Source organism: Chiloscyllium punctatum, chromosome 10 (genome assembly GCF_047496795.1).
Source record: "Chiloscyllium punctatum isolate Juve2018m chromosome 10, sChiPun1.3, whole genome shotgun sequence".
Taxonomy (NCBI): Eukaryota; Metazoa; Chordata; class Chondrichthyes; order Orectolobiformes; family Hemiscylliidae; genus Chiloscyllium; species Chiloscyllium punctatum.
This window is the reverse complement of record NC_092748.1, coordinates 56,948,873-56,962,309: the sequence shown is the minus strand read 5'-3', so window position 1 is coordinate 56,962,309 and position 13,437 is coordinate 56,948,873. Positions and strand designations below refer to the sequence as shown.

The 13,437-nt window shown below is 40.3% G+C and overlaps 1 protein-coding gene across 5 annotated transcripts in view; it reads left to right on the top strand.

The window, feature by feature from the left end:
- The window catches only part of rapgef4a (Rap guanine nucleotide exchange factor 4a), a 289,463-nt gene that overhangs the window by 167,613 nt on the left and 108,413 nt on the right, over positions 1-13,437 (top strand). For 4 of the 5 annotated variants that reach the window (XM_072579213.1, XM_072579211.1, XM_072579215.1 and 1 more), the window contains 5 exons: positions 350-403; positions 3,062-3,168; positions 6,249-6,370; positions 7,593-7,776; positions 8,485-8,569. In XM_072579213.1, coding sequence (XP_072435314.1) covers positions 350-403; positions 3,062-3,168; positions 6,249-6,370; positions 7,593-7,776; positions 8,485-8,569 — 552 coding nt within the window. The remainder of the gene's footprint in view (positions 1-349; positions 404-3,061; positions 3,169-6,248; positions 6,371-7,592; positions 7,777-8,484; positions 8,570-13,437) is intronic. The other variant, XM_072579212.1, reaches the window with a different exon arrangement.

Sequence of the window (13,437 nt, the reverse complement as noted above, 5' to 3'; positions counted from 1 at the left end):
AGATGTTAGTTTTTGAGATTCTTGCATTGAATTGTTTGCTCATAGAGTTTTAACTTTCACCAATATTTCTAGATACCTAAGCATTCTTTCAAATGTTTAGAATATTTCTGCTGTTTGCAGGAGGTTTTAAGTTTTATATGATCAGATGTCTCCTCTAGCTCTGCCCCCCTCACCCCCAAGAAAGAAACTCCTATTCCTCGGAATTTTACAAAACAAACACTGTTTCTAGAGATATTACATACCATACTTACTTTTCTGCATTACCATTTTAGACCTGTTAATGTTTTTTTAATGCACAATTGTATTGACATTTTCATTTTGTTTTAGTTTTCCCATGTTTATCTTTCAGACAGCAGTTATTGAAAATCGTGTCCCTCTACATCCAGTTAAAACCATTACTCAGGTAATGGGAGTTTTCAACTACTTTGTGGTGAAGATTGTTTAAATTAATATACACTTTTTTTTCTGAAGGTCCTACAATGTCAAAGCACAACATACTCTTAAAGTAACACAGAATCCCAACAGTCACTAAGAGTAGTCAAATGCTTAGCATAATTTAAATTGGGATCCTAGTTCAGAATAAATTGTGGAGAAGTCCTACTGATGCCAAAATTTATAACTCTCTTTTTAGAAGGTTCAAATATGAAGTTATTTTATAAAGTATTGGTTCTGAAAGGGTTAATGTTGAATTCGGCGCTAAATTCCAATGATTCTGATTCTATCATTTTGGTTTGGGTGGTGATAAGGCTGAATATCTTAGAATCTCACGGAGTCAAAAGACTTTACATTTGATAATCAACCTGTTCTGATATATCATACACTTCTGGACCAGGCAGGACTTGATGTCAGATGTTTAGACCCAATGATAGCGCAGAGGTTGTTTCCCTACTACACACCTTGAGTCTTGGCTTGAATCCCTGTGGAGCTACTTATAAGTTCACAGATCTCCTCATTGTTTAATGAACTGAGTATATATTTATAATTGATTGTTTGGATATTCCTCCAAGACAGGTGAGGCTGGAACATGAAGCTTCTGGCTGAGTGGTAGGGTCATGAGATTCCAATGAAATCATGTATGGTGAAGAACAACAGTTGTGTCCAAATGAGGTGTGAATGCTGCATAAAACTTGCCACAGTGCCAGTGTTCAGGCCTTTCATTACAGAGAGAGACAACTGGTGGGGAGTTTGAACTGAGGGTTACAAACCTCTGAGATGCAAGGTTCAGAAGGCAGGACCTCCTGGTGACCTCCACCAGTGCATGGATTGAACCTACACCATTGGTGTTGTTCAGCATTGTATTCCAGCTGTCTAGCCAATTGAGCTCACTATTTCCCAACAATGATGAGTTACAATGCAGAAATATTCTGACCAACCTCTTCAGGTGGCAATGCACATCTCTGGAGCAAGTGGGGTTTGAACCCACATCTGGCTAAGAGATAGGGACTTTACCACTGTACCACAAGAGGCCTCAAAAACTAATATAAATTGTCTAATTGCCATCAATCATTAAACTACATCCTGTTAAGACTTTACAGGATGATTCTCTACCACTGTTGATGAATTAGGCCCTTCGATCTAATTGAAAGAAAGAATACAGCATCATTTTATCCTTTTTTATTTTATAGATTAGATTCCCGACAATATGGAAGCAGGCCCTTTAGCCCAGCAAGTCCACACCGACCCACCCAGACCCATTCCCCATATTTACCCCTGACTAATGCACCTCACACTATAGGTAATTAGCATGGCCAATTCACCTAACCTGTACATCTTTGGATTGTGGGAGGAAACCAGAGCAAACCCAGAATGTGCAAACTCCACACACAGTTGCCCGAGGTTTAAATCTAACCCGGGTCTGTGGTGCTGAGACAGCAGTGCTAACCACTGAGCCACTGTGCCTTATGTACCAGAATAACCTTGTGGTTTTTACACTTTATTTGCAAATGTACTACTTTCTGATAGCATCTTATATGGCTGGAAAATAATCCTTGCTTGAGATGTTTCTGAAACCATATATGAAGTTTTTTTTTTTAAGATGACCTCTTAAGAAACAAAAATGTTTAAGATAATGGAAGTGCTCCTTGCTAATAGTCGTGCCATAGTCAGATTTGACATCAAGACTGCATTTTATCAGGTGTAACGTTATGACCTGTACTCTGCCAATTAGTTCAATTTTGCTCAATCAACAAGCAGATTCTGTGGGTTGGAGTCAAACCCAGCACAAATCAGAAGTGGAGATGTTCAGTGATGATTAGAGTTCAATTCCATTTGTGACACCTCAGATAATAAAGCAGTTCAGCAAGAACTAATGTCCAGGCTTGGGCTAATGTTAGCCTGTAACATAGCACACAAGTGCCAGGCATTGAGCATTTTTAAAAAGAGTGAATTTACCGATCTTCTCCTGACATTGATTTAGCATTACCATCACTGAATCCCTCTCTGTCAACATCCTGGGTCACCGCAGACCAGAAAGCTCATTTGCTCCAATTATATAAATAGAGAGACTGGGAATTCAGTGAGTTACTAATCCTGATATCTTAAAGCTTGTCTGCAAGCCACAAGTGACAGATGAGTTCAGCTCGATTAGCACTCAAGAACTTCAACACCATCCAGAGCAGCCCACTTGACCACCACCCCAATTATATGACCGTGGTCAAATGACAACTGCAACCATGGTTCCTTTGACAACATCTTCCAAACCTGTGACCTCTATCATCTAGAAGAATAACAGTAACAGACGAATGGGAGCACTACCACTTGCAATTATCCCTTTTGCGTAACACCACTTTGATTTTTGAAATATATCACTGTTCCTTCACTGTTGATGGATCAAAATCTTGGAACTTTTTCTCTAGAAGTATTGTGTACACCACATGAGCTACAGTTCACGAAGCTTGCTCATCACCGTCTTTTCGAGGGCCATTAGGGATGGGCAGTGTATGTTGGCCTTACTAATGATGTTCATGTCCCATGACATACTTTTAAATGTGGTATAGTCAAATATATTAAGTGACTGAATTCCTTGAGACTGGATCGTATCTTTTCTCCCCCGCCACGTTAGGTTCCATCTGAAAAAATCCTTAGAGCTGCAAAGGTTTTACGAAATGTGATACTATCCCAAGCACCTCACATGATTAGAGACCGGAAATACCACCTGAAGACCTACAAGTGAGTATGGTGTTGATCATTTTTGAAATTTTAAAAAGGTCCCTAGTCTATCTGGCTCAAATGGGATTTATATCCATGCTGCTGATGTTATTCTGAAATAACCAATTCCAATGTTCCCCCCCCACCCCCCCCACCCACCCCTCACCACCACAATGGTTTGTGTACCTAATTGCAAAGTTGTTTCTGTCTCTCTTTCTAAAATTAATTTTCTATTGCTCTCTCTTCCAGGCTTTTGAAAGCCAATCCATGGTTTTCTTGCACATGATCTCTCTTGAACCTTTCCCTACTTTTGGGTAACACTGGTTTGATGCTTTATACCTGAGCCCCTGAAATTGTCTTTGTTGTGGACCAGATCAAACCCCTTCAAAACACATCAAGGAGATAGATAGCCTAGATCCTAACCTTTATCTTAAAGTCCAATGTAAGGTGCTGTGTTCCAGAAGTGATTGGATTGATTGAACTACCAGGCTTTTAAAAAAAACACTTTTATTCTTATCATGATTAAAATACAATTGAGAAAAGAATTGGCATAACTTTAACTCTGTTGAAATACTTAACAAAATAATATATTTTAACAACAACTCACCAATAATTCCAATATAACAGCATCCCATGAACACGTCCTTGGCAAGGGTAAATTTGGCAGAACAGATTTGCTCACATGCTATCTGCAGTCCAGAAGTAAGGAAAAACTGAACAAATGAGTCTAGCAGCAGAGACCAAACTAGAGTATTTTGCATCTGCAAAGAGTTGTATCTAGCAACCCTAACTCCAAAAACCACAGCTTCAAGTGAAAGTAAAACCTAAAACCCTAGGTCTGTGTTAGCCTGACTCCACTCACTCATGCTAATAAAATAAATCCAAAGGCATTTTGCTTTGCTTTGTTTCCCGTGGAGCAGACACCGTCGCACCAGTTTTACTACACCAGGAGAAGTAGAACAATCAAATCCCTTTCAAAGGAGCATCTCGCCACATCTTATTGTTACTCATGTTCATTAGGATCTAGGTTAACAATGATTAACAATGGGAACTGTATCTGATTTAGATCACAAAAAAGTAATAAAATGTCTGATAGAACTCACACTGCATTTTAAGTGTTTCCCATCCCTATTTCTCATCATTCTCCAAACAAACCTACCGTCAATATTTAACTAGACACTTCCCCTGCAAAACCAACCATATAATAATAGCAACTAAAAATGTTTGAAACATTATAATTTTTAAAAGCCCTCACAATAGCCCTGCAAGCAGGCTGACTTCATTTGGGCTGGTACCATCAGGAGGAAGCATGGTGTTGCCTCTTCTTGTCTTCACCTTAAAAATACTTTTGTTTATGAAGACTATATGGCCCAGATTTTCTGATCTCTGGATAGTCATTTCTACAACATGCACTGTTGCGTGTCAGGGCCCTGCTGAATAGAGTTGCAGACTCCAAGGGACTTGCCCGTAAATCTAAAGGTTCTGATCAGTTAAAGGTGTACCTGCATCCACCACCACCTCTGGGGGTTCAATCCACAGATGATATTTCTTCAAAGAATCTTGATTATTCTTAATGCTTTTGCGATTTGTCCTAATCTCTCACCGGGGACCCTCTTGAAAGTATCCATTTAAAATCACAGAATTCAAAGGATTCCACTTCAGTAAAATTAATATTTGCCCAGGAAAGGGTTAGCTGATTTAAAAACCTAGTACAGCTTCTGGGAACTATTAAACTGGCCCCCATCCTCCCAACTTAGTAAGTATGTCTGGAACTACACCTTCCCCAGACTGACATGACATTGCCTTCCCCTTTCAGAGCCCCCATCTCATCCCACTGCTTCTGTCAACCTCTGATTTAGGCTAAACATTCCTCTCATACCTGGCACCATTCCCATCTTGAGCCTTGACTATCCTAGCATCCATTCTCGCACTTAGCATAGATAGGTATCCTTCCACAAGAGCTGTCAAAGTGATTCTTTCTGCTACAGGATATTTAAATCATGGAATGCAACAACTACTCCAATGAAAAAAGGGTGGTTTTCCTCCCCACAACTATCCTACACTGAGGGACCTGCTATATTTAAGGTACCTTTAGTATTTCTGCAGGAGTTACAATCAGAATGTACTGCCAGAAATACAGAGCTCGTTCTTAATAGGGGACATGTAGGAGCAGAGTGACAACCTGACTATGATTTCCACTCTTCAGAAAATCCAGCCCATTAAAATCACCACATTCTGCAAACCCTGAAGCTGGACTTAATGACCATCTAACCTCCTGTGTAACCAACTTGATATTGCTAATTTGAAAGTTCTCACTGGGATAATTGTGGACATAAAGTTAATGCTTATTGTTTTTCTTTTCACTGGAATATTATTGATGTAGTCTGCAGCTTAATTTCAGAGTCAAAGTCTGGCGCTGGAAAAGCACAGCTGTTCAGGCAGCATCCAAGGAGCAGGAGAGTTGACGTATCTAGCATAAGCTCTTCTTCAGGAATGGGGAGGATTGGTCAAGGCGGCTGAGCGATTAAATAGGGGATGGGGTTAGGGGGAAGGTAGCTGGGAATGTGTTAGGTAGGTGAAGATGGCGGCTGGTGATAGGTCAGAAAGGAGGGTGGAGCAGATAAGTGGAAAGGAGATGGACAGTTCAAGAGGGTGGTGCCAAGTAAGGTGGTGGCAGGGCAAATGAGGAAACTGATGAAATCAACACTGATCCTGTGTGGTTGGAGGGTCCCAAGGTGGAAGATGAGGAGTTCTTCCTCTCGGCATCGAGTGGTTGGAGTTTGCTAGTGGAGGAAGCCAAGGACTTGCATGTTCTTGGTGGAGTGGGAGGGGGAGTCAGTGTTTGGCCACAGGGTGGTGAAGTTGATTGGTGCGTGTGGCCCAAAGATGTTCTCTGAAATGTTCTGCAAGTTGGCATCCTGCCTCCTCAATGTTGAGGAAACCATGTTGAGAGCAACAGACACAGTCAATGACGTGTGAAAGTACAGGTAAATCTATCAGATGTGGAATTTTTAATGTCAAAGGCTCTTTAAAAATTATATTTTATTATTTGAATTAATAGTTTATCTTGATAATTTCTTAGAGATTCTCCTTTTATTTAGGCAGTGCTGTGTTGGCACCGAATTAGTGGACTGGATGATTCAGCAGACACCTTGTGTTCATTCTCGCCCACAAGCTGTAGGCATGTGGCAGGTGCTGCTTGAGGAAGGAGTCATGAACCACGGTAACACTTATCTGTTGTAATAAATGCTGCGTTATTGATATACAGTTAACAAATGTGTAATTCACTTACAGTCCACATTCTTAGTTGTCAAAAAACCGAGCTATGCAGCAAGGGTAGAAAACATACAATACTTAATTGAATACAGAGTGTGAAAGTAGAGCATTGCTTTGCTTTGGTTGAATACAGGTTAAATGATGAATGCAGATCAAAAGGCATTCAGTACAAACTGGGAGCAAGCCTATTCACTTGGCTATGAAGAGTGCTTAATAACTGGAACAATTCAGGATAATCTCTAATCTTTCAAGAGAGTATAAGTTACTGGCCATGATGTGCTATGATGGGTTTACTATTCATATAGCCCTGCTAAAGGAAGGATAATATTAAATTGGAGAGGGTTCAGAAAAGATGTTACCAGGACTGGAGGATTTGAGTTATAAGGAGAGGTTGGATAGGTTGGGATTTTTTTTTCACTGGAGCATAGGAGATTGAGAAGTGACCTTTATGGAGGTCTATAAAATCATGAGCATATGCAAGGTAAGGTGAATAGCAAAGGTCTTTTCCCTAGGATGGGGGATTCAAAACTATGGGGCATAGGTTTAAGGTGAGGGGACAAGATTTGAAAGAGAACAGAGGGGTAACTTTATCAGCGGGTGGTGTATAAGTGGAATGAACTGCCTGAGAAAGTGGCGAATGCAACAAATACAAAGGTTTAGAGGGATATGGGCCAAATGCAGGCAAATGCCATTCTTGGGAAATGTGATTGGCATGGACAAGTTGGACCAAAGGTCTGTTTCCGTGCTGTATAACTCTGACTCTCTGAATTGGATATGAAGACAAATGTTACTCACATGTGAACAAAAAAAAGGACAAAATACTATGGATGTTGGAAATCAGAAAGGCGAACACACATCATTGGGGAAAAACTCAGCAGGTCTGGCAGCATCGGTGGAGAGAAAACAGTCAATGTTTTGGATCCTGTGACCCTTTTTCAGAACCCTTGTTCTCTCCACAGATGCTGTTAGAACTACTGAGTTTTTCTAGCAATTTCCATTTTTGTTACTTCTCTCTATTCATCATGCTGATGCTATGGAAAACCCTGACTCTGTTTTTAAAACAAATGTTTATTCTTGAATAAAGTTAAGATCTTATTTTTTTTTTAAAAAAAGAAAATTGACTAAAAGCTGGATTTTAATTCTAACTATTTAAACCACTTCTGTTCTAGTGGACCAAGAGCACAGTTTCCAGGACAAGTACCTGTTTTATCGGTTCCTGGATGATGAACAGGAGGATGTCCCTCCACCCACAGATGAGGAGAAAAGAGAATGTGAGGAGGAGCTACAAGAAACCATGCTTCTCCTTTCTCAGATTGGGCCAGATGCGCACATGAGAATGATTTTACGCAAACAGTAAGTAAAATGAATTAGGCTAACACTCAACTGGTAAGTTAGAATTTTAAATGGAAAACTACCGCTAGTGTTATTTTGTAAATGATAAATCGATATCAAGAAAACTGTTATGATTCTTATTTCCTATTTCACTCTTTAGTAATTTATCTCCATAAGAGATCTCTTGCATTTGATACAGAAGTAGTTAATCATCATGTGCAGATCAAATATGTTTGTTTTGGAAGTTTGCAGGAGTTGTTGTCTTTACAAAATCATCTGTTAGAACCCTATAAACAGGGGGAACAAAGCCTGTTCCTTTTACCAGGTTCACAGTATATCAAATAAATAAATACATATTGCCTCTTCAGCTTTCCATCTTAAATGTCTTGATTTTTTCCAATCTAGCCCTATGGATCCATAAATTCACACAATTTTTTTAATGATTTGGAAAGGACAACATATTCAACTTTAAATAGTACTAAACAACATGCTGAAATACATATTGCTCTGTGTTTGTGGTTTAAAAACTAATTTATGCATGCTAACATAGTAAACCATATTAAGCGACCAGATTGTGAAAGTTGCTTTGTGCTTCAAATAGCTTTTCATTTTAGCTTGAGACCAGAACAAGAGGCATGTATTCCATTGTCACTTGGTCTATGTGTCGTTATCAACTAATATAGTCTTAAATAAATTCACTCTTCCTATTATTCTTTTTTTAATTTGTAGGCCAGGCCAGAGAACAGTTGATGATTTAGAAATCATATATGAAGAATTGTTACACATTAAAGCCTTGTCTCGACTCTCTACCACAGTAAGCCTTTTGATTCCATTTTGACTTTGTAATGGGTTAAGCTTTAATATAAAATTTATTATGGTTCACTGATTTTTAGATGGACTGGTGTGCTACAACTTGGAGCCATGTGTTTGTGTGTGTGTGTGTTTACCTTTCTTTCAATGCTCTGTCCTACTTTAATGTTTCTTCTCATTCTAGGTTTCTTTCTTTTTCACTATTGTGTATATTTACTGTTGAATTTTATATGGATAGCATGAACTATGGATTCACTGAGCTCCATAAATAGACACTGATTAAAATAGGAATAATTAGGTTATGAGGTGTATGGTTGTAATGTGTAACTGCAAATGTTAAGAAGTGTAAAGACGGATTGCAGTTCTGTTATTCAACCAGTTGGCTTTCTGAAATAGAGTGGAGTAAAGAATTAGAGCATAATTGTCTGCATTTGAAGGATGTAAGCTTAAGATAATCAAAGAAATAACTATTCTAGAAGCTATTGTGAAAAATGGCAAAACACAAATGCAAATTGTTTGTTTGGATGTGATTAATCCCTGATATTCTTGGAGTCTTCACCATATGACCAATGGAAGAATAAAATAACCATTATTACAGTCTGACCAAAGAGGAAACAAGGTATGAGCATGGTGTTGTCATGTTCAAATATACTAGATTCAAAATCACAAACACTTTGAGCTGGGTGCTTGTCAGTTATACAGTGATGACATTGTGTTCTTGGATGCAATCCCTGGTAAATATGGTCTGTTAACTGTCCATGATGCATAGCCAGACTATGACTTTTTTGGAATCTATCAATCAGTGGATGCAATATTTCATGGACTTGAACAGATTGTTTAGATGACTGACTGACAGACTGACATAATAAAAGATGGGGATTCCTAAATCTGTACATACATACTTTGACAGAAAAGTATGAATTAATTTAAATGGCAGTTACAGAACTCCATGGTACGGATAAAGCATGGGCTCTCATGAATCACATGAAGTTTGAATGTGAATCACATGAAGTTTGTTTCTAGTTCCAGAAAGTGATTAGGAAGCCAAATAGAATGTTATTGTTTATTGCGCAAGGAACAGAACATAAAAGGAGATTTTTGCTACAGTGGTACGAGGCATTGAGACTCCATCTGGAATACTGTACACATTTCCATCACCTTATTTGAGAAAGAATACCAATGCATTAGAAACAGTGCAAAAAAGTTCACTTTACGAATCCCTGGGATGAAGGGGCTGTCCTAAGAACAAAGTTTGGATAGATTGAACGTGGTTCCATTGGTCATTTTAGAAGTATTGGAAGTGATCTTTATTGAAAAATTAATATCCTGTGGGGCTCAATGGGGTAGATGCTGTGTGGATGTTCCGCTGTGTGGATGTTCCACCTTGTAGTAGAAATTAGAACTAGGGGACAGTTAGAAAATAATAAGTTTCCCATTTTGATGGAGATGATTTTTTTCTCTCAGGAGTCATGAGTCTGTAGGATTCTCTTCCCCAGAGTGCAGTATGGACGGGGCCACTGAATACTTTTAAGACAGAGGTAGATAAATTCTTCACTTAGTAAGGAACTCAAAGGTTCTTGAGACAAACAGGAAAGTGGATTTGAGGCCTCTGCCAGATCAGCCCAAGCTGATCAAATAGTGGTGTAGGAGTTTGGCCCCAAGCTTAAGTTGCATGCACGCATGTTATTTTGTAATCCCATGAAATATGGCAAGAGTGAATAGTTTATTGTTATCTTGATGTAATTTCTATAGTGAGATATCTATAGTAAAGTGAACCTTCTATGAGAAAAGCATAAATGAAACTTTTGAACATAAGGCAATTATATTCCCAAAACTGTAGATCAGCAGTTTACCCATTAAGAACATAATTATACCTTTGTGAACTTGACCAGAAAGTTGTAGAATTTTAGATGATTTTAGTTGAGGAATCAGACAGGGAAGAAAATAAGAAAATTGTGGTAAATTTGCACCAATAAGTTGAAATAGCTTGTCAAATGAGTAATTGTGCAAAAAGATGCAAGTGGATTGATGGTGAGCAGGCAAGGCTGACGTTGATTTGCAATAAATCAATAAAAGTACAGGTACATGCCTCCAAGTCTGATTGTAAACCTTCCATTGACATGTGACTTTAAGAAGGTAATTCCATGAATCTAAAAATGTGGATTTAAAGATGGAAATGCTTCCATTCCAGATTAAATTAAATCTGTTGACACTAATACATGGGACAAAGTTAAAGAAAATTTTGTGGAGAAATTTTGACTTCAGAGTCATCATCATTTCTGGCTAATAGAGTCCGAGGGAAAACTGAACCTTCGGTCCAACTCGCCCATGCCAAGCAAAACTAATCTGGTCCCATTTGCCCAAACCCTTCCCATTCTTATACCCGCCCAGATGCCTTTTAAAATGTTACTGTGCCAGACTCTTCCACTTCCACTGGCAGCTCATTCCACCCATGCATCACCTTATGTGTGGAAAAAGTTGCCCCTTAGGTTCCTTTTCTCAATCTTTCTTCCCTTACCTTAAACCTATGCCCTCTGGTTCTGGACTCTCCCAAACCAGGGAAAAGACATTCTGTTTTATCCCATCCATGTTCCTCATGATTTTATAAACTTCTATAAGCTCACTCCTTAGCCTCTGATGTTCCAAGGAAAACAGCCCCAGCCAATTCAGCCTCTCCCTATAGCTCAAACCCTCCAACCCTGGCGACATCTTTGTAAATCTTTTCTGATCACTTTCAAACTTCACAACATCTTTTCAATAGGAAGGAGACCAGAATTGTAACCAGTGGCCTCACCAATGTCCTGTACAGCCGCAACATGATCTCCCAACTCCTGTACTCAATACTCTGACCAATAAAGGAAAGCATACCAAACGCCGCCTTCACTTTCCTATCTTCCTGCGACTTTACTTTCAAGGAACTGTGAACCTGTACTCCAAGGTTTCTTTGTTCAGCAACACTCCCCAGGACCTTACCATTAAGTATATAAGTCCTGCTCTGATTTGCTTTTCTAAAATGCAACACCTCACATTTGAAGTTAAACCCCAACTGCCACACCTTGGCCTATTGGCCCATCTGATCAAGATACCATTGTAATCTGAGGTAACCTCCTTTGCTGTCCACTACACCTCCAATTTTGGTATAATCTGCAAACTTAGTAACCATATTTCCTATGTTCACGTGGAAATCAATTATGATAACTGCCAAAAAGTAGTGGACCCAGCACTGATCCTTGTGGCACACCACTGGTCAGAGGCCTCCAGTCTGAAAAGCAACCCTCCATCACCACCCCCTGTCTTCTACTTTTGAGCCAGTTCTGTATCCAAATGGAGAGTTCTCCCTGTATTCCATAAGATCTAATCTTGCTAACCATGAGGAACCTTGTTGAACAACTTACTGAAGTCAACGTAGATCACGTCCACTGCTCTGCCCTCATCAGTCCTCTTCTTTACTACTTCAAAAACTCAATCAAGTTTGTGAGACATGATTTCCCACACACACAGCCATGCTGACTACCCCTAATCAGTCCTTGCCTTTCCAAATACATGTAAATCTTGTCCCTCAGAATTCCCTCCAATGACTTGCCTGCCACTGACATCAAGCTCACTGGTCTATAGTTCCCTAGCCTTTCCTTACCACATTTTTTCTTAAATAGTGGTAGTCAACCTCCAGTCTTTCAGCACCTCCCCAGTGAGTATTGATCCAAATATCTCAGCAGGGGACCCAGCAATTACTTCTCTAGCTTTCCACTGAGTTCTAGGGTCTGGGCAATTCACAAACCCCGCACTGCCTGGTTCTACTTCCTCCCTATTATCCATAACTGTGACTGCCCCAGTCACCCCATTGTCTCAGCCTGCTCCTGACCCACCAAACGTATCTCCGCATACCTTGACACCATCCTGTTTCCCCTTGGTCCAGGATCTCGGCACATACATTCAATACACTACTCACGCTCTCCACCTCCTCCATGACTTTAGATTCTCCAGCCCCCAATCCTCATCTTCACCATGTACATCCACATATTCACCTGCCATGACGAAGGCCTCCAAGTCCTCCATTTCATCTTCTCCCATCAACCCAACCAGTACTATTCCACTGACCACATTCATTGGATTGGCTAAATTGGACCTCACCTTCAACAATTTTTCCTTTTGAATCCTCCCAGTTCCTCCCTACCAAAGGAGTAGCCATGAGCACCCACATGGTCCCCAGCTGTGCCTGCCTTTTCGTTTAGTACATGGAACAGTCTAACTTCTGCAGCTACATTTCCCCACCTTTTCCTCTGCCCCATCAATGACTGACTGTATTGGCACTATCTCGTGCTCCCATGAGGAGGTTGAATTGGTCATCAGCTTCACTAACACCTTCCTCCTTGACCTCAAGTTCACCTGGACCATCTCGGACACCTCCCTCCCCTTCATGAACCTCTACCTCCCCATTTCCAGTGACCGACTCAACACTGACATCTACTTCAAACCCACCAACACCCAGAGCTACCTGGAACATACCACTGCCCACCCTACCTCCTGTAAAAACACAATCCCTTATTCCCAATTCCTTTGCCTCTGTCGCATCTGCTCTCAGGACCAATTCCACTTGAGAACATCCCAGGTGGCCTCCTTCAAGGAATGCAATTTCCTCTCTCACGTGGTCAATGATGCCCTCCAATGCATCACCACCTCTTCCTGCACCTCCTCTACCCTTGAACCCCACCCCTCCAACAGCAATGAGGACAGTACCCCGTTGGCACTCACCATCTACTCCACCAACCTGCAGATACAAAGTATCTACCTCCACCATTTCAGCCACCTACAAACAGACTTCACCACCAGAGAGATTTCCCTGCCCACCCCGAACTGCGTTCTGCAGAAACC